Source organism: Nyctibius grandis, chromosome 4 (genome assembly GCF_013368605.1).
Source record: "Nyctibius grandis isolate bNycGra1 chromosome 4, bNycGra1.pri, whole genome shotgun sequence".
NCBI classification, from domain to species: domain Eukaryota; kingdom Metazoa; phylum Chordata; class Aves; order Nyctibiiformes; family Nyctibiidae; genus Nyctibius; species Nyctibius grandis.
Genome location: NC_090661.1, coordinates 64,668,064 through 64,687,752, shown reverse-complemented (window position 1 = coordinate 64,687,752; position 19,689 = coordinate 64,668,064). Strand labels below are relative to the sequence as shown.

Here is a 19,689-nt window from a genome sequence, read left to right as displayed (position 1 = left end):
TGCTTCTGGTTTAAATTTGTACAAAATTGGACTTGGATGGTGTCTATTTTAAGGCCCAAGCTCAGCAAGTAGCCACAGATAGGAGATGCTCAGGGCTTATACAGAAGTCTCTGGCTCTGAATGAGACTAGACTGTGCCTAAGAGTTAGACTATCCCAATCTGGGACTGACGTAAGGGAAGAAAATGGTTTTGGGTTTTTTTTTTAAGGATTTTTTTAATTGTTATTACTATCTAGTAGCAATGTTCCTAGAGTTGGATTTTTTTTTTTTTTCTGTTGGGGAGAAGGAATTGATTGGTGGCTTTGTCTGTATGGCAGGAGACAAAAGTGACTTAATTTTGGGTAAATTCTCATGGGCTTTGGACTCATTATCTATCCCTCTTGATGGATTTTGGACAAGGATCTTGTTGCATTGTGGTGTTAGCAATAAACCTATGTATTTATGTAGTTAAACTTAAATTCACAAGATGTAAGTTTAATAGTTCTGCATTAATCCTTCATAAAGCATTGATCTTTGTTTTTTATCTTCCTCCTTAGTGTGTCAATCCTGATCTTTAATACTTCTCGGCAGTGCTTTGTTGTGGTGAAGCAGTTCCGCCCAGGTAATCCTCTTTTTTTAGATTTACTTTTGCTCTCTAGTGAAGCAAGCTTTTAAGGGTTTAGCAGTTAAAAGTTGGTGCATCTGCGGTGATAAAATCTTTGTTCTATGTTCTGTTTCTTTGTATGGTAGCCCACCCTTTTCAATTGGTCAAAATTTCTAACCAGGGAAATTTCCATTAAAGATGAAACGAATGATCAGGGTAGCCTTAGATTCTGCTTTTGGGCTAGTCATTATCCTCTTTTGGATGAAATTACAAACAGCTCTACAATGGTCATGCGATAGATTAGACTGCTTTTATTTGAAGCTCCTTCTTGACCTATCTAGTATGTAGTAGGCAGCTTCTGTGCAGAAGCACAATATTCCTGGGTTTTTTTTTTTGGTCTTAAATATTTTTTTTAAATGTGTTATTGTGCATCATCTACCTGGGAATTTAAAATGAGGGAAATTTAGGATTGTATGCTTTTTCATCAATATGTGGACAGCTTCATTTTATTAATTAGTTATATATAATATAACTATATATATAATATAGTTATTTTATTATAGTTATTAATTATGATTTTAGGTTAATATACTTTTTTTCCTGAGTTTTTGTATCAGTTGTTTTAATTCAAAGCAATATTTACTTTCCAGAAGTTAAAAATTAAATGCATATTCTCTGCATGTTAATTAAAAAAAAAAAATCACAAGATATTTCACTGACAGTTGCTAAGAGACCATTTCAAAACTGTTCCTGGTAGACTTCGTAGGAAAGTTTCAAGGGTGGTGTCATGCTGTCCTTTCTTACTGACAGTGATTGACAGGCTCCTCAGTGTTGTGCAGCACTGTTATACTGACAGTGCATACTTCTCATGAAGCACTAGATTGACTATTATAAAGAGAAAGTGTTTGCTTATTTGTTTATCAATAATCCAAGGTGTTTTATTTGCCAGCCGAATAAAATGGCTGATAGAGCTTTTGGTCTCTTTGAGGCAATCTTAGGCAGAAGCCTTCATATATGTGCATATATATGCATATGTACTGAACAGTGACATGTTCATTACATCATCCCTATGGAAATGTCAAATCTGCCTCAAAAGACTGGTCTGTTCTTGGAGTTAAACAGTTCCAGGGGCTGGAGCTGCTCAGAAGCCTGGCCTTAGGGACAGTTGTCAGTCAGACAGTCCATAGCAGTTCAGTGATCGCAACCATGCCCTCACGTTTCTCCCATCGCTATAATTATATTTCCATTCCATGGTTATTGTCTGCATTGGTGCCTGTTCCACAAAGAAAAATTAAGGCTGAGACTTTTCTCATTGCTAGCTCCTATTAGGGTCCCACCAGGAAGGTGATAGCTCGTTACTTGTGAGCAAACAGCTGCCGCTCACTCACCAGGCATGTCCCCTGCACGTGTGCTGGTTGACATATGTGCTTGCCTTTCCTTATGGCATGGTGTCACTATCAGGTTTTCCCATTGAAGTCTGCACTGCTTATAAAGGCAGTCATCCTTCCCTATATGTACATTCCCACCCCATTCCCTTTGGCAGCACCAGCCCTTATGCAGCCACAGCAGAGGTCTTAAATGGCTGCAAACAGATAATTTTGAGGATTAGACAGTTTATCTGACTGGCCTGGAAGAGTTCATGCTGGCTTGAGGGGTGGCAGGAGCACACAAGCTGGGTGAGGCAGACAGGACCATATTTTTCAGTGTACTATGGACTTAGATCATCTTGAATGAATCATTTTTAAAGAGCAGAGAGAAAAAATTACACATATATCTCAGTAGCTTCCATATGAGTTCCTCACCCATGCAGCTGAGTGGCTCTGGGGTAATTAGTCAAGATGTTTAATGAGTACTAGATGGTTGGTTAAGTTCCTCGCTGTGCTGCTGGTCATTGCATGTGTCCATCTGATGATGGAGGAGACTGCCTGGTGATGATGAAGTGGCAGTTTCTGACCAAAGTAGCATAAGCCAACAGAAGATGAGAGCAATCAGACATGGGACTAGTGGACTGGTGACTGTGCTGGGAGCTGAATTCTTGCTTCCAGTTCCTGCTCTCCAAACTCTTTGTGCATTTGCAATAAGCTGACAACCTGTGATAAGGAAGAGAAGAGTCAGAAGTTTCCCTTCAAAGAGTGTGCCCTAGCCAATAGTCACAGACTGCTTTTCCAACTGGTACTTTATTTCCCCTGGTGCATCACTTGTGCAGTCAATTTTACACCTTCAGGAGAGGTATGGGGGACCGCTCTCTTCTCTGGTATTAGCAGGCAGCTTGGTTTTCTAGGCTTTGCTTATCTGTGAGAGATGAACTGAGTTTGAACCTTTCTGAGCCTTCTGATAATGAATTCATACAGTGATTCCTTGGTGAATGCTCTGATTTTTGGACTCTAACAGAAGTGGCTGGTACCGCTTCTTGTCTTCCTTATCTGCACAGAAAAGCTGTTAGTGTGCTTTGAGTGTTGTCTTTGCTCTGAAGACGACTGCTGGATTGGGTCCTTTTGGGAGTGTAGGTTTTGATCTACGTGGAGCCCAGTTGTGTTGGTGGAGAAGGAGAATGGCAGGTGCCTGATGGAATGAGAGGATGGGTTTCAGGGATTCAAGAGACTTGTAACAGAGAGTTAGTTTAATCACAGTTTCATATTTCTGTACCTACACTCTTACCTGCATCCTGTTTTGGTGCCCAGGTCCTTTACTGGGATGTGTGTGTTGTTCCTTTTTGTATTCACTGATACAGATAAGTCAATACTGAAAAAGCAATGCAATCTTAAGAGTATTTGGCTCATCTCAGAGACATCCTGGAGGTAGTTGTCATTTATGATAATTGTCATAGCTTTTAGAAGCTTTTGGAATAATGACAATAGACACCCTTCAAGGATCTGTCCTTCAGACTCTGCATGGAATATTTTTTTTGTCGCCTTCTTGCTGCATTTTAAAAAGAAAACTGAGCTCCAGTTATTTTTTTCAACTAAGAAATGGAAGCTCTTGTCCTTAAATGTTTGAATTCAAAGGCTTGATGTACTTACTGCAAACGGCTTTGAAAGTTTTAAGTTCTGGAGAAAGATTAATTTTTGGGCAAACTTCTGCACTTCGTCTTTCTTTTTAGACTGATCCAGACATCTCCCATTCACGTGCTGATCTTGCTCTACTACACTTCTGACGCAAGAAGCATTATAGAAGGAGTCTAGGCACGAACTTCTGGGGTATAGACTCTTCCCCACAGACCAAGTGCTTGAGAAGTCACTGTGGTACTTTACTTTTATGCGACAACATTTCTTTAGGGACCTAGCTGTATATCACAGTTTTAAGAAATAATAAGCTAAATCCAAGAACAAAAAGTTGTCCATTAAACTTAAGCTCTTTTGTATACCAGTTCTGTAAAATTTAGAATGGGAAATAAGAGATGAGGTCATTTGAAAAATGTTATGTCTATATGAAATATGCATGTAAAATATTTTAATGGAATAATTTGGAAAACTATTGGAAGAATGGAAAATTTCAAATTTTAAAATAGTTTTATTCAGGATGTTTTTTAACGCCCTCATGGTAACCTTTCATGAAAAGCAAAGTGATAGACATGAGGAAATTTCAAAGAAGAAACAGATGGGATTATACCTGTAAGATAAAGTTACAGTGATTGGAATTGTCAGTACTGATTTGTGTTAACATCCAGTCCTGCAGTTCTCACTCTGGCAGAATTTCTCTTGACATCAATGGGAGGTTTTGCTTAAATAAGGACTAAAATCTGGCATTTGTAGTTTCTTTAGGAGTGCTTTACAGTGGCAGCTGTTTGTAGATTAATTCAAGAAGTCTTTTTCAGGCTCCACACAGGAATCTGTGCAAGGAACTATATGTTCAAAAGAGGATTTTTTTTTTTCAAACAAACATACATGCTTTTCATACTCTTTCTAAATAACAGCTGAGTTGACAGGCTGAAAGACTCGTCATTGTGCACATGGTACGTAATGTGCAACCCAACTTTCCTGCAAGATAACTGCGTAGTTTAAATTAAATCCTGATATGCGCATTGCCCAACAAATGGAAGCTGTTTGGAGCTTCTGGGAGTTAGACTTCTTGGATGAACCAGATTGCATATGTATATATATTTTTTAAGGTGTGCATGAACTCATTCCAAATGATGTAAGCAGAAGTAGTTTACAGAATAATTTTACAGAAATGGCAAGAGAACCTTTGTTCTCTAAAATTCCTATTTCAGTGTGTCATAATTTTAATAGATAACACAACTGAATTCATTGCTACTCTCAAGTGCTCTGATGGTTATAGATTCTCAGGCAAAATTTGTGTGTACCATCTTCTTTCTACTTAGTATGAATAAACTAAAAAAAAAACAACCCAAACCCTCTTGTTTCTTTTTGTTTTGTTTGTTGGCTTTTTTTAAGCCGTTTACATGTGTGAGGTAGAAAGGCATCATCCTCAAGTCTTTCAGAATCAGGAGAAGGAGACCTTCTCTCGTCTAGAGGATCCCTTACCTGCTGTGGTAGGAGTGACCTATGAACTCTGTGCCGGCATCGTAGACAAACCAGACCTTTCTTTAGAAGAAATTGCATGTGGGGAAGTCTTAGAAGAGTGTGGTTATCGTGTTCCTGTTACAGACCTAAGGAGGATCACTTCTTACAGGTAAATAGCAGTAAGTTAAACCACTACTTTTCGTTGTTTCACAGATTTCTGAAGTGGCTTGTATGTACATTAATGTTCCCTGTTCCCTTGTTTAAGCAGTGTGTTGGAGGAACATGGACATCTGAAAGTATGTGAAAGGTGTAATTTTCTGCAAGTGAGAGGAGTATTGACAGAGACTTAAGGACTTATAAACTCAAAATTACAGGATTGAATTCTGAGTAAGAATGATACTATTGTGATTTATTCCAAAAACTATTAGAACTGGGAAAAGTTGCATTGGGCTCTTAAGAGCAGTTTGTTACAGTGCTAGAAAACAGCCCATCTTTACTGTGTCAGGCATTTTCCATCTCTGATCTTTATTATTCTGATTAACAATAGAAGCTGCCCAAGGTGGACTCTGATTTTCCATTGACACAACTTTGTAGAAGCATGAAAACTTGTACCGTTAGATCTAGATATTAGATAATATTTGGGCTGTAATTAAGGCTTCTTTGAATTGGACAATAATTAATGTTACATATGAAGATTTTGATGATTTCACTGTTAAAATTTTTACATTATATGTTTGCAGGGTTTTAAATAGTTACTGACATAGATTTTAACATGTTTTAAAACATATGTTAGGAGCAAGAGGAAAACTTAATAAGTAAGAGGAAAAATAGTTGTTGGAGGGGAAAAAAATTTAAAAAAAAAAAAAACTCAAGAGAAACTGCACACAGCTTTAATCCCATTATATCTCCTCCCCAGCTTTTACTATTGTTATCCAAAATGTGTGTATGTTTGTATTTTACAGAGAAAGCAGGTTTTTTGCTTTCTTTATTTTGCTTGACATCTCCATTGAACTAGGCCCTGTCATTGGTTTTTAATTTGGGAATTGAATACAAATCCACAGCTGTCAATCCTGACAAATGTTATTTCCTGCTGGATTAACAAGCAGTGCTTCTGTTGAGGGGAGGGGGTGAATCACAGGAGCTGTCTTTTACAACTCCTTGAAACTAGATTAAGGGTTTGTTCTACTGAAAGAAAAAAGTGCCTGCTAGATTTATGAGCAAAAGCTGTCTGTGGAATTTCATAGGTTGGGTGTCACTGACAGGCCACAGCATGCAGATATATGCATATGTATATGCATATATACATATATGTGTGTGTATATAAACACAAAATAAGAAGAGAATATAATTTCTGTATAATTTCTGTAACTGTAGAAATTTGTAGCTTCAGTGTAGAAGTTTGGCTCTACTTTAACAATTTACATCTGGCTAAAACACTGTATGTTTTTTGGTTGTTAAATGTATCTTACAGGTGGTTGTTCTTATAGTTGCCTTTTTTTTTTTTAATTGCACTGGCTTGCAAAGAGAGTAGTATACAATTGGAGTTTTCTCTGTTGAGACCCATGCAAAGGGCACTTAATCCCCCAATCCTGGTTTGTCTATGTGGGCACAGCTTTCTGCCCTTGGAGATCCATGCTGAAGTCAGAAGGACCTGTATAGTATTTACTTTTTTAGATTAATGTGAAAGGTTGAAGCCTCAAAGATGATATTTTACAGTTTCTTTTGTTGGACTTCCTGTGCTCTGTGTTAGAATTTTATTCTAAATGTTATGGTCTTCCTGTTAGGAGTGTCCAGTTCTTCTTCCTTCAGCCAAAGACTGGCATATCTGACTGATCCTTGAGGATTTAATGCAAAGACAGGAAGTAACTGGTTCCCCTGTGGTCTGCTAAGGACATTTTTTCTGTAATGGCTATATTACGTATAAGAATTTCTGAGCTTTTGCGAAGTGTAACACATTTTTCTAAATGGTTTATGCTATTTCACGCTGTGACTGTCAATACAAAACATTGACATATTTACATTAATGCATATACATCCTGTTAATAATTACAATACATCATGCACTTTTGTCATTATGTGTCATCCCAGCAATCCATGTAATAGTTGCTCTGTATTATTTATTGATCCAGTGCATCAGATCAGAGAGAAGCCTTAGAAAACAGAATTGGAAGGAATTTTGGGAGGATCTCATCTAGACTGCTCCTCTTTGAAAGATCAGGCTCAGCTGGATTTAAATCACAAATGTGCATCTGTGCTTTCTCTAAAATCTGATCATTTCATAGCCTCTCCAGGCATTCTGTCTGAAGTATCTAACAGTCCACCATGAGCAAGTTTTTCCTCATGTCTTGCCTAAACTTCCCTTTCTTCACTTCAAGCCTGTGACTTACTACCCTGTTCCCAGTGGACATAAGGTACTTCTGCACCTTCCACATATTTGTTTCAACATGTCTTTCCTTTATTTTATTTTTGCCTATGCAAAATGATCTTAGTTGATTTCAGCTTTCTCTTTAGACCATGTTTTCTAGATGTCTGACCATTCCTTCTGCTGTCCTATGTCTTCTCTCCATCTAGTCTGCATATTTCTTAAAAACATAGTGCCCAAAGTGGAGCACAGTATTTTAGCGGGGGCTTTACCAGTGTCAGAGTGGAAGCATTATTTCCCTATTACAAACAAAGTGAAAGATCATTCTGTTTATATGCTGTAGTATGATGTTTGTCTTTTTTTGCAGTGGCATTATTTTGTTGACTTATGGTTCACAGTGCCTCCCCCATCTCAAAACTATTTTCTGCAGCAGTACTGCGCTGTCATTCACCTCCTGTCTGTATTTGTGCTGTTTGTTATTGCTGCCTGAACACAGAGCCTTGAACTTGTTTTTTACTGAATTGCACCCTTTTTTTCAGATCATTTCTCTAAGTTGCTGGGATAATTTTGAATTCTAATATTCATCTCTAACTTCTTATAAATAATCTATCTCAGCTTTGCTATCTGCAGTCTATATTTCAACATACAAGTACTAAAACAAAATATTGAATTATATTGAATGGAGGATGGTCCCCAGTGGAATCCTATTCAGTTTGTATTCCCAATTTGACAGTGATATCCATTCCATGAGTACCATTTTCACACTAGTTTTGCACCTATTTCACAGTTTCTTCGATTCCTAAGTATATCATGATCTTCTAACTTCTTAATGAAACTGTCAGATAGTGTTCAAACCCTTGATAAACTGAAGTTACATTGTTTGTGTTGCTGCCCCTATCCACAAGACCTGTTATCCTATTATAGCTGATATTTGTTTGACTGCACTTGATATATTCCTGGCAAATCTGTTAGCTGTTGTTCCTTTCTTGATGCAAATAAAACTGTATTAAAATATTTAGATAACTATAATTAATAATTACTGAGTTGTCTATTAGATTTTTATAGATAAAAACTCAGAGGTATGTGCACGTTGAAAAGGCTTTTGTACAAACAAGGGTTTGCATCGTCACACCCTTTGGTCGGAAAGCAAGGAGCTGTCTTGTATTCCTAATGACAACCCTTTCTGGAATCATGGTCATGAGAAGGAAATTTCATGACTGGAATAAAAGCAGGACTGGAGCTAGACCTGACAGAAAGAACATGGAAAGCAGAAGACACATCGAATGTAAAGGGAGAAACAGTTTTGGCTAGGGAGGTCAATACAGTTCTGTGGCTAATGGGTTGGGAAGGGGAGGTTGTGGACAGTGTGTAGGGAGAACTTAAAGCAGGGAGGAAAATGAAATAGAAGATCCTCAAGTGGAAAAGGGGGAAGAAGCGATGAAGGAACAATGCAGAGAAAAAACGTGGGCTGAGAACTAAGTGAACTCAGGGAAAGTACATTCAATGCAGTGGAGAAGAATGCTCTTTAAGGGAATGAGGAAAGTACTTTAGGCTGTGTTCAAGCAGAACTTTGCTCTGTTCTCAGGCAGCGGGTGCCGTAACGATTGGAGGTAATCTGAAGACAGCATTTTTTTTTTTTTCCATTTATTATCAGGGCCTGCAGCAGGGGTTTTGGGGGAATTTTTTTTTATGTTTCTCAGCTAACCAGAAAAGATTAACTACAATACTGCTACAGATATTTCAAAAGTACATAGAAGTAAGCCATTGGACCCCATTCGTAAGCTCTGTCAAAGCTCTTGTGACATGATACTCATCAGATGGAAGTCAGACATTGAATTAAGAAGATCTCAGACTTTCCTGCTCCGGCAGGGGGATTGGACTAGATGATCTTTCGAGGTCCCTTCCAATCCCTAACATTCTGTGATTCTGTGATTCTGTGATTAATTACCTTGAATGATCCACAGAGTAGCTGTGGAGTCAATGAGAAATCAGGAAAGAAGCCAGGAGTTGGGGAATTTATGCTAGTTGAGCAAGAGTCTTAGGAACAAGTTGTTCCAGCAACAGGAGGAAAGTATGTCGTGGGTGAATGAAGGAGACTGGATTGGGAGCAGATAATGAGAAAGACAAATACATTAAGAGGGACTTGATTGGAGGAGGTCAGAGGAATCACACTTTGAAGAATTAGAAGGATCTGTTCCTATTACAGAAAAAATGCTAGCCAGAAGATGAATTTAAATGCAAATGGTTCATTTTGCTGTGTAGATGGAGGCAGGAATCATTCTGAAAAAAATCTGTAGTGTTTGCATCCTGTGTGGTGAGTTTCCTCTTCTCATCATGGCTACACAAATGTCTACTTTTGTGCTTGGCGTACAATAAGTAACCTCATTTTGGTATTATAAAAGGTTTTGGCAGGAGCTAATCCACTTTTGGAGGCTTCCTGAAAGTTTTGATACCAACTGGTGTGTTGAGTTGTGGTCACCTATGTGTATGGCTTCACTCAAAAATGGCATAGATGGTAGATGATGCGATGGGTGTAAAGGAACCATTTAGATCAATAATAAAATGAAGTTAATACTATGGTAGTATAATTGTAAACTGAGGCTTCATGAAAATGATTGTCAGTTAAAATTGTTCATTTTCAAAAGCTCTAGAATAAATCTGTGAGGTTCACTCCAGGTTTTTTTTTTCCCCTGAATGCAGAATTTTGTAAGTGAACGACTTCAGACTTACTCATGTATAAGATATAATGAATTTTCTATCTGTATCCCAGCAGTTTTCAGTTTGAATCCCATGTGAAATTCAGCTGTGAGGTTCTTAGGTTGAAGTACTTCCATCTGTCTTCCTTGAGACTTGTTTCTTTACAAGACAGGGGCAGGGAAATATGTTGTTGTTGTTAAAGATGTTATTACTACCATTGCAACTTACAGTATTTTCTTTTAGTTCTTGAAATGTTTGGTCTTCTTGAAGAACGTTTATAAAATTATGTGGACTTAAATAACACCTCAGAGCATCAGGAGGAAGTTGAACCAGAGCTTCTGGTTCTACTTTCTTTTCCCTTCATTGCATCTTTATTTTCTCCCAGAGGTTGTAATAAACTCTTGGCAATGATTTGGATACAATAGGAGCTGCAGATTCTCAGCCCTGCTGCAGAAAAATCAGATGGATTAGTTTAAGGGCCTAACTATATTAACATAGGTACTTACTTTAATCTTCCTACATTTGATTTTTTTCCAAAAGTATACAACAAAGAGGAGTATTCATAGAATTAATATTGGAAGTTCCAATTACTGTGCTACGGCTATTAGCCCCTGTGCAATGAGGTAAAAATGGTTTGTATTCACAGGTTATTATGTAGAAAGAATAATAGCCTTGAAAATATTGGAGTGCATTATAATTAGAAAGATCACCTGCTAGTACACCTGTTGGGTGATGGCATAATGTAATATAATTTTATGTTAATTACTTCTCTGCCTTTTTTTCCTGCACCTGCTGCTTATAATGTAAGAAGTGTACAAAGGTCCTAAGAAGTGACAATAGGAGCTGTATGTCACTGTTCATCAGTTTATATGTTGCATGCCTAAATAGGTCTTGATTTCAGCCTAAATAACAGAGATTTGTGTCGCATTTATTTGTAAATATGAATTATGTTTTCATTATATACCCAAATTCTGCATCCAAATGGCTTACATCTTATAAAAGGAGATGTTGCATTTAGGAATTTTCACATTAACTGTGTCAGATTAAAACCAAAAAATATATTTCTGTGTTGACAGGAACAAGTAAATGTTGATTGTTTATAGATTTTATATTTGTTAAATATTAAGAAATTATGAGAAATATAGGTTTTAATTGCTGTCTATCAGAAATCTGAGTTTAATAAGTCTTCACAATGATAAGTCTATTTATTTGTTTCCCACATTGCAGCAGAATAGTAGAGTATATGATGTTGCTTATTTTCTCATACATGTTTGTTCCTTCAAATTAGAAATGTAATCTTTATGAATGTAATAATTGGTTGCTATAGATGAGCACCCAGACATGAGATGACAGCAAAGCTAATCTTGAGTACATGCTTTGAATTTCGACCGTGCTTACAAATGTGCACATTGCATACATGCACACTCAGTTTGAAGAAGAAATTTACTGTTACTGAGCACAGGCAGTCGTACAAGATGGACTCAATCTCACTTGTGGCTTTTAGGCACTACTAAACATTATTTTTTTTAAGCAATAAGATTCTGTTAACCACTTGTGATCAAAAATATGTATGTAATATGTCTTTATGCTTATGAACTTAGACACGATGAGTGAAAAGTCCCATTTTGTGAGCTCTATTTCATGTGCTATGTATTTCCTCATACATTTAATAAAAGGGAAGAGCTAAACAAAGGCTTTGTGATAGCTGCTATTGCCGAGTTTCAAAACCAGATTGGAGTGACAGTCTGTCTCTTGTGTTTTCCCTGATCTAAGAAGGAAGTAGATAGAAAATTACTCTAGTTACAGCCTCATTGTGCCAGCCAGTCCCACCCCTGGGCAGGAGGTGAGGAGAAGCACTTTGCAGTCGTTCTGCAGAAACTGCTTCTCCGCTGTGCTGTTGCCTACGAGTGTGTTGCCCACAGCTTTGAAAGCCATAGCATGATTTAATCACAGTGTCTGAGTGTTTTATTTAAAATGAAATGTGGGAATGCAGCATACAATCTTGTTTTCATGTGTTAAACTTGCATTTAAGTTACTGTTGTGATGAAAACCATACCACTTTGGTATCCTTGCTTTGATCTGCTTATATTCTTAGACTTGCTGTTGTCAAAGGTAATGGAGGTTTCTAATTGTCTCTGAAGCAACACTAAAAGTTTTGTGCTAATAGACTTTTACTTTTAAAAATCTCTCTCTGCTGAAGTTACAGGGTTTGTGAGCTTAAGCCTTAATGATTTGACAAAGAGTATTTGTCAGCCATGTAGCTGTTAATTGAAACAACTATAAACTTCTCATAGGAAAGTGATCCTGACAATAAAGAGACAAAGAAAACAGAGCTGTGTGTTGCATCGTTCATTTGCAATTGTCCCACAGTGGTAAATAAGAGTCAAGCACAATACAGACTCATCAAAATATGTCTGGAACAGTCAGCTAGGTCAAGCCAGGCTTAGTAGGTCTGGGTCAGTATAAGCCATGACATGCCTGGTCTGGGCAACACAGTGCTGAACCTGTGGAGTGAGACTGAAGCCTGAGGTCTCACCCTGGGCGGGTGCTGTGAGTTCAGACCCTGCTTGCCCTCCCCCAAGCTGCTCTTGTACTGGGAAGGGGAGACACCTTTATCAGAAAGGTGGTTTTCCCAGGGTGAAACTCATCACTTGCAGTTCGGGTGTGCTGACCCCTGTGATTTTCACAGATGCAAAGCTAATGAATATAGCTCTAATCTGTTAATAGGTGACTCATTTAAGACCATGGCAAAAGCATTTTATTTGTAATGCAAAATACTAGGGCAAGAAAAGCATATGTCACAGACTTGGGATAGAGGAAGGAGGTAGCAGAAAAAGGAATATAACCATGAATAAAGGCACGTCAAAATTCCTTAAACATACTCAGAAAGTGCAAGTAAGTAAGTGTGCAAAAGCATAGGAAGATCCTAGTGACAGATAAACCTGAAAGCATACTGAAAGCATAATAGCAGCCTGTTGCCTCTTTACCAGTCAGACCCACCTTCTCTCTCTCTCCTCTCTTCCTCTTCTGTCCCCAAGTACCCCAAGTCACTGAAATGTGTATACGTTTTCCATGGGTATGTGGAAAACACTTTCAACCAGATGGAGGCTCAGAATGGCTTCAAAGCAACAAACCTTCTAACTTTTGATTTCTATAAAAAACAAAGGTACTAAGACAAATGAAATGTCAATAGCATTGATTTGTGGACAGTTTTCTAAGGATGGGCAGGATACATTAATATCTAAGAGTCTGGAAATGTTGTGAAAGACAGCAGTAGGCAATAATGGAGAATATTTAATTTAGTAAAGGGAATTGCACATGGATCCATGCAAAAATGATCAACTGGTAGAGTCAGCCAGAGCATTTAGAGAAATAAATTTTAAATTTAAAAAGGTAAAAAATATGCCTTTTGTGTGAATTAAAATATGTTCCTGTATCTTTCAACCTTTTTCTGAAACCATTGAAACAGGCATGTAGTTAGACAATAAAAGGCATGAATATGTACATAAATAATGTCATACAATAGTCTCCAAAGTCACCTGTCTAAATAGTGAGGGGATTCTAAATAGTCTTAGAAATGTTAAATTTGCTGTTTTGAGGGGAAAAGAGTAGAATAGAATAACATGAGTATTAATACCAGCACTCTTTGATTTTATTTATAGCTCATTTGGAAGTTTTTATTAGTTTTTAATGAATAACTCATGGCAAAGTTGCACCAGAGCAAGATAAGTTAGGTAATCAAATGAGAAAAAATGAACACGTAGGTATGTCATCCCTTGAATATGTATTGTTGCAAATTTCTAGTTGTTTTCTGTGGCAAATGGTAGGCCAGTATATGTGAAGAAGTGCCATAACTTTGGGCATCATAACAAAGGAAAGACACTGATGTCCAGTGTTTTCCTCTTTTAAAGTACATTCAGTGTAGTAGCCAGTCTTGATGTACTGAGTTCATAAGAAAAGAAAAAATGATTTTATAGTAATATCTCATGAGTAAATACGATGAAATAATGGCATATTGAAATCACTCCATGCTACTTGAGCTACAGTGGCAAGAAACTGTGAGGGTGGTGAGACACTGGCACAGGTTGCCCAGAGAAGCTGTGGCTGCCCCCTCCCTGGCAGTGTTTAAGGCCAGGTTGGATGAGGCTTTGAGCAACCTGGTCTAGTGGAAAGGTGTCCCTGCCCATGGCAGGGTGGTTGGAACTAGATGATCTTTAAGGTCCCTTCCAACCCAAACCATTCTATGATTCTATGATTCTGTCTTATGGTGTAGCACCTCAGGAAGCAGTTTTCCATTACTTTAAAGAAAAGATGTCTAGAAAGTGAACTGTGATTTCCACAGCTGCAGCTATTTCATAAGTAAATGCTCACAGGTGGTATAGAAGGAGATTTTGCTGTAAATAATCAAGCCAGAATGTTCTTCTAGAAGGGCTTCTTAAAGTCTCTGTGGTTTTGTGTGTAAACTTTACATGATATCAGCTGGACATGGGTATACTCAGTTTAAGAGCATTTTCATTCTCCAGGTAGGGCACCCCAGATGAAGCTCAGACTTCATACTTGTCAGAAATAAAATAACATTAAGTATGTTATGCGTAGTCCTGTGGGTTTTCGTAGTACCTATGGAGACAGCAAGCTGCATTCTTTGTTTTGCAGATTTTACAGTATAAATTAACATATGTTTTTCATTCTATTATCAGTTACCAAAAAACCATCTCTGAACCCCAGGCTTCCTATGTTTATTTAATTACTAAAAATGCAATTCTTGCAGAAACAATTGAAGAACAAGTAATCACTATATATAGAGAAAACCAGATCTCGATCTCTAGTTGATTAAAAAGAAAACCACTTTCTGCCTCCTCGCACAAGAAAAGAAGAGGGAAAAGAGAGAACAAAAGCAGAGCAAACAATCTACTATTCCATCACAAATACGTTCTCTCAGTGAGGCTCCTTCCAACGGACATTGCAACGACAGTGAGGAGTGGGTAGCACAGGGGTCAGCGGTCAGTGACAGATATCAAGGTGACTAGAGCTTAAGTAGCCAGCTGTGATGGATTGTGAAAGAGATCTGTTTGCTCTTAGTATTTCATTTCCAGTGTTGCTTTTTAACGTTATATATTATTGCTTGATAATACGAAGAAAAATATATTGTATTTTAACACAAAGGGAATCTAGTAAGTGTGCCATCATCCTCACGGCAGAAAGGGCACTGATAGCACATGAGCATGAAAAATGTCATTCCAACTTTTGCAAGCTGGTTGCTGATAGCAACTTGATGAAAAATGAACCTACCTTACTTTTGTAATGAGATCAGAATGATGAAGCCAGCATGGTGGGCTCAGTGTGCAACTCCTGCTGCTTTCAAAGACTGCGTTTGTGTTGTGCTGTCTGCTGGTTTGATCTTCAGTTGAGGTGAGATGAGTGGCAGCATGGCTGGTGAATGGTGTTACTCTTCCAGGAAGCTTCCCGTCAGAGAAAGGAACGGGGAGTGTGGGTGGCACAGGGAGTCCTGGGAAGACATTTGATATGGTACCAGTGGCATGTACAGTCTGTGGATGATTGTCAGCCCTGGATGGCTCTTTTATTGGCAAACCATCACTGACAGTCATCAGAATAGCATACCAATACCAAGGACAGTGGCTGCAGAGAAGAGGTCCTCAGGGAAAGTAAATACTGAATAAGACTGACTGAGGAAGGAGGTTGTGTACTTTGGTGAGAGTGGAAGAGAGAGGGAAAATGTTAGTCTGGCCTCTTGCTGCATCCTAGTAGGTCACATTTTGTTGGTTAAAATGTGTATCAAAAAACCCACTACTGACGCTGAAATAAAGTGATGAGCCCAGAATGAAAGAAATGCCATAGAAGCCTTCAGAGTTCCTGGAAGTGCTGAAGATGATTAAGTTTCTCTTCTTAGATATACAGGAATGATCCTGGAGGGGTGAAATGTATTGTCCGAAGTCACAGAATGTATCAGACATAATTTTAGGAGAAGAATTCACTGGTTTGCTCCCTATTCTGTGTTTAAAAAAAGAGTGTATATGTATGTAAGAAAAGAACTTCAATAATCACTATTAATTCTCCAAACAAAATAATTGCCAATGTTCTTAGAAAATTGAGAGGCAAATGATTAATTCCTGCTATGGGGTGTGGTTTATGCTGGATTAACTGAAAGATTTAGTTGCCTAATGGTTGTGTAAGTGTTGATATACACTCTGAGAACATAACACAGCTACAAATCTTAGAATCCTCTGCATGTATAATAATATGAAAGCTAATTTTTCAGCTTGCCCTAATGCCTCATTCATAGTTTCAGTGAACTTTGGATCCAGATTCAATGTGAAAAGTCGCTTGTAATCATGAGAAATGAAGAAGTTGTGATTACGATGTGAACATTTTCTTGCAAGGACTAAATGAGTGGATTATGTACTTATCCCTTATTTAATAATACATAAATGAAATAGTCCTAAGGAAATAGAGGATTAACAACTAAGAACTATAATGCACAGCAAGCGGTGTAGTTGAAGAAAGACTACATAATCTTAAATATCCTCAACTAAATCCACTGTAACAAATTTAGCAGGGAGACTGAATTACTTCAAATGCATGCGTGCTTAGAGTGGTCCATTTGGGTCAAGGCTAAAGTTCAGGAAGGATAGAGAAAGACTCTCAGGCTGCCTTTCTGTTCTTGTACCTCTCCAGTCCGTGAGTAGAGGACTCCCAGCTGTGAATGGACGTAATCTTCTTAAGAGTAAAAAATCTAAATATTTGTGTAAAAACAAGCAAACAAATGTAGTGTGATAGCTTACAGATACACTGAGGAGCTTCCCTCTGTTGTTTGTAAATCTCTCTGAGTCATCGTGCAGTCCAGCTCTCACTAAGGTCAGTTGAAGAAACGTCTGTTGACTTCAGTATGTGTAGAGCAACAGTTCACCGATTCAAAAACTTTTTTTTTATTTTCTCCCAAACTATCATTTTTCCAAAGTTGCAGGATATATTTGAAGACAGATCCATTTCATATGCAACTGTGCATGAAAGTTGCAATCAATTTCTATATTAACAAAATCACGTTTGTAGGTTCTAAATGACATTAGCAGAGAGTAAGGACATGCATTTTGATGTTGCTTAGCGACACAAGGACCCAGGTTTCCATTCCTAGTTCCTAGCTACCTTCTTTTTATCTAAACCAACGTTTCCTCTCTGCTTTTTTCCAGGTCTGGAGTTGGTGTGACAGGTTCTAGGCAGACATTATTTTATGCAGAAGTAACAGACCAGATGAGAACTAGTGAAGGAGGTGGCCAGGCTGAAGAAGGAGAGCTGATTGAAGTTGTAGAAATACCTTTAGAAGACTCCATGAAGTTTGCTTATGATGAGACTTTCCCGAAGACAATGGGTGTCATCTTCAGCTTCCTGTGGTTCCAAAACAACATAGCACCCAAGCTACCAAAAAAATAAAATCAAAGCACCATGATTTTAAGAAAAGCTATCTTGCTGGTTCTGTGGATACAGAAAACTGCAAATCTGCCTGCCTCGATCCACTCAACTTTTCACAGAGCAGATCTTTCTTGAAATTTTGAATTAAAAACCTGACCCAATTTCTATCATTAGCAAAACACTTACTGGCTTCACTGGGGCCAGGATTTGCCTCTGATGATAGACAAATGTTGATTTTTGCACAAAGGCTGAGTAAATGTGTCTGGTTCTCCTTCATCATGGCACTGCTCTACCACTATCTCGAAGAGTTGCTCAGGACCTCAGTGCAGCTGCTGTACCAGCCTGTCGCTGTGGTCTGTACGTACTGGCAGCTGTGTATTCCCTGTACTTTCTGATATTTTCTGTGAGGAGGCAGCAAACCTTAATAGTCACAGATACCCTAACTACATTCCTGAGTTCTGCACAGCTTTCAGGGAGCAGCTTTCTCTGTGATGTGTAGCTCCTGTACAGAGAAAACGTTTGCATTTCTGAACATGCAAACCTTGATTTCATAAGCAAACATGACTGTAAATACTTCTGCTAATGTGTCATTTTGACAATAGACCAGCTCTAAGATTACGGGCTTCTGTTTGTTCCCACTATAATGCTGAGTAGCAGTGGTGGTGATAGAGGGACGAATGAGGGGGGCTGCTACTGGAACACATGCTGCTTTGTTTGTTTTATGGGTAATACTTGATTAATTAGATCAAACTTTGTCCTCTAGAGCAGGACTCAAGAGACCAAATTCTTTTGATTTGACTCTGAGGTGACTAATACGAGTGATTTCTCTGAGACGTTCTGTGGTCTCAGTTTCCTTATCACCCAAATGGGAAGAATAGGACTTACCCTCAGATAACGCTCCTTGAAATCTAGTGATCGGAATGGCTTTATTGAGAGATTTTATCATCATTTGTGCATTTACATTGAAGCCCGTACAACCTGCACAGACGTACTGAGCAACACGATTTAATAAAGTGGTCTAATTAGAACGTATGGTATTTGTTCTGTCAGCGTAGTTTAGATGTGGAGTAATTGTCATGTGAAACTGTTAAGAGCATGAATGAAAAGAGAATCAAGTCTGGCAATTTAATTATGTACTGGTTTATGTTATTCACTGAGCTAATGTTAATTAACGTGACTACATTATATGTGCTTCTAGGATTACTGAGGTACTAAGTATGTTTGGAAGATGAGTACTGCAAATACACAGACTTCATACAGCAACTGGAATAAATGTGGTACAGAAGCATGATGGTATCCAGTGGCTGATTTAAAATCACTGCGTATCTAAATAGGTGTAGAAATAACTAATTTTCTAAAAAAAAAAAGCTTTTAGAACTGGTACTTGCTGGTTCTCTTACTGACAGGGAGGAAAGATCCTTGGAAAGTGACCGGAGAAAGAGCAGCCTTCGTCTGTGGGAGTCAGACACCTTTTGTGACAGTTCAGATACCTTTGCGTTGAACTGTGCCTGGTCTGTGGTGAGCCAAGGGCTGAGTTATCGTGAAAAGCAAATAAATTCTGTCTGTCTGATGTATTTACATTGGAAGGTGTTTTAGGGCGGGGTCTCCGCTGCTCTGCATCTTTACTGGTTGCTGCAGAGGCCTTTATGAACTACTACAATATGTATAATAAATAATGTCTTATTATTCCAGGCTGTAGTTACCAAAGTATGTATTTGATTCCATCAAAATTATTACACAGTAGGTTGTTGATCTGTTCAGTGTCAAGCTGATGAGTGTGTGCGTGTACATGTCAAAAGCCTTTTTTGCTGTATAATGCAGTAATTTGGAAAAATAAATCGGTGTAGTGGAGGGTGGTCAGTATTTGAAACTTTTCAAAGCGTTTATGCATTTATACCGTTTGCCCCAGAATTACAAATGTACAAAACTCCACTTCTACTGAGGCTCTTTGTGCGACGCTGAGAGCTTTCCCCCAGTCAGACGTTCCCTCCCCTGCCGCATCCAGGGCCTGGAGTTGGTGCTTCACAAGGTGCACTCACATTGCATTAACGGCCTTGGTGAGAGCCCATGGCTGTGACCCATACATGTGGGTGACAAGCGTTCAGGGTGTGATTCGTCAGACTAAATATACACTTCATGGATTAGTCTGTCTAGAAGTGC

At 38.3% G+C, this 19,689-nt stretch overlaps 1 protein-coding gene across 2 annotated transcripts in view; it reads left to right on the top strand.

Annotated features, from left to right (window-relative positions):
* The window catches only part of NUDT14 (nudix hydrolase 14), a 61,695-nt gene extending 42,296 nt beyond the window's left edge, over positions 1–19,399 (top strand). Inside the window, exons 3-5 of one of the 2 annotated variants that reach the window (XM_068399896.1) lie at positions 536–600; positions 4,977–5,214; positions 17,310–19,399. In XM_068399896.1, the coding sequence (XP_068255997.1) occupies positions 536–600; positions 4,977–5,214; positions 17,310–17,550 (544 nt within the window). In that variant the 3' untranslated portion in view covers positions 17,551–19,399. Of the gene's footprint in view, positions 1–535; positions 601–4,976; positions 5,215–7,174; positions 7,393–17,309 lie in introns of those variants that run through there. The other variant, XM_068399897.1, reaches the window with a different exon arrangement.
* Positions 19,400–19,689: the final 290 nt, after the last annotated feature.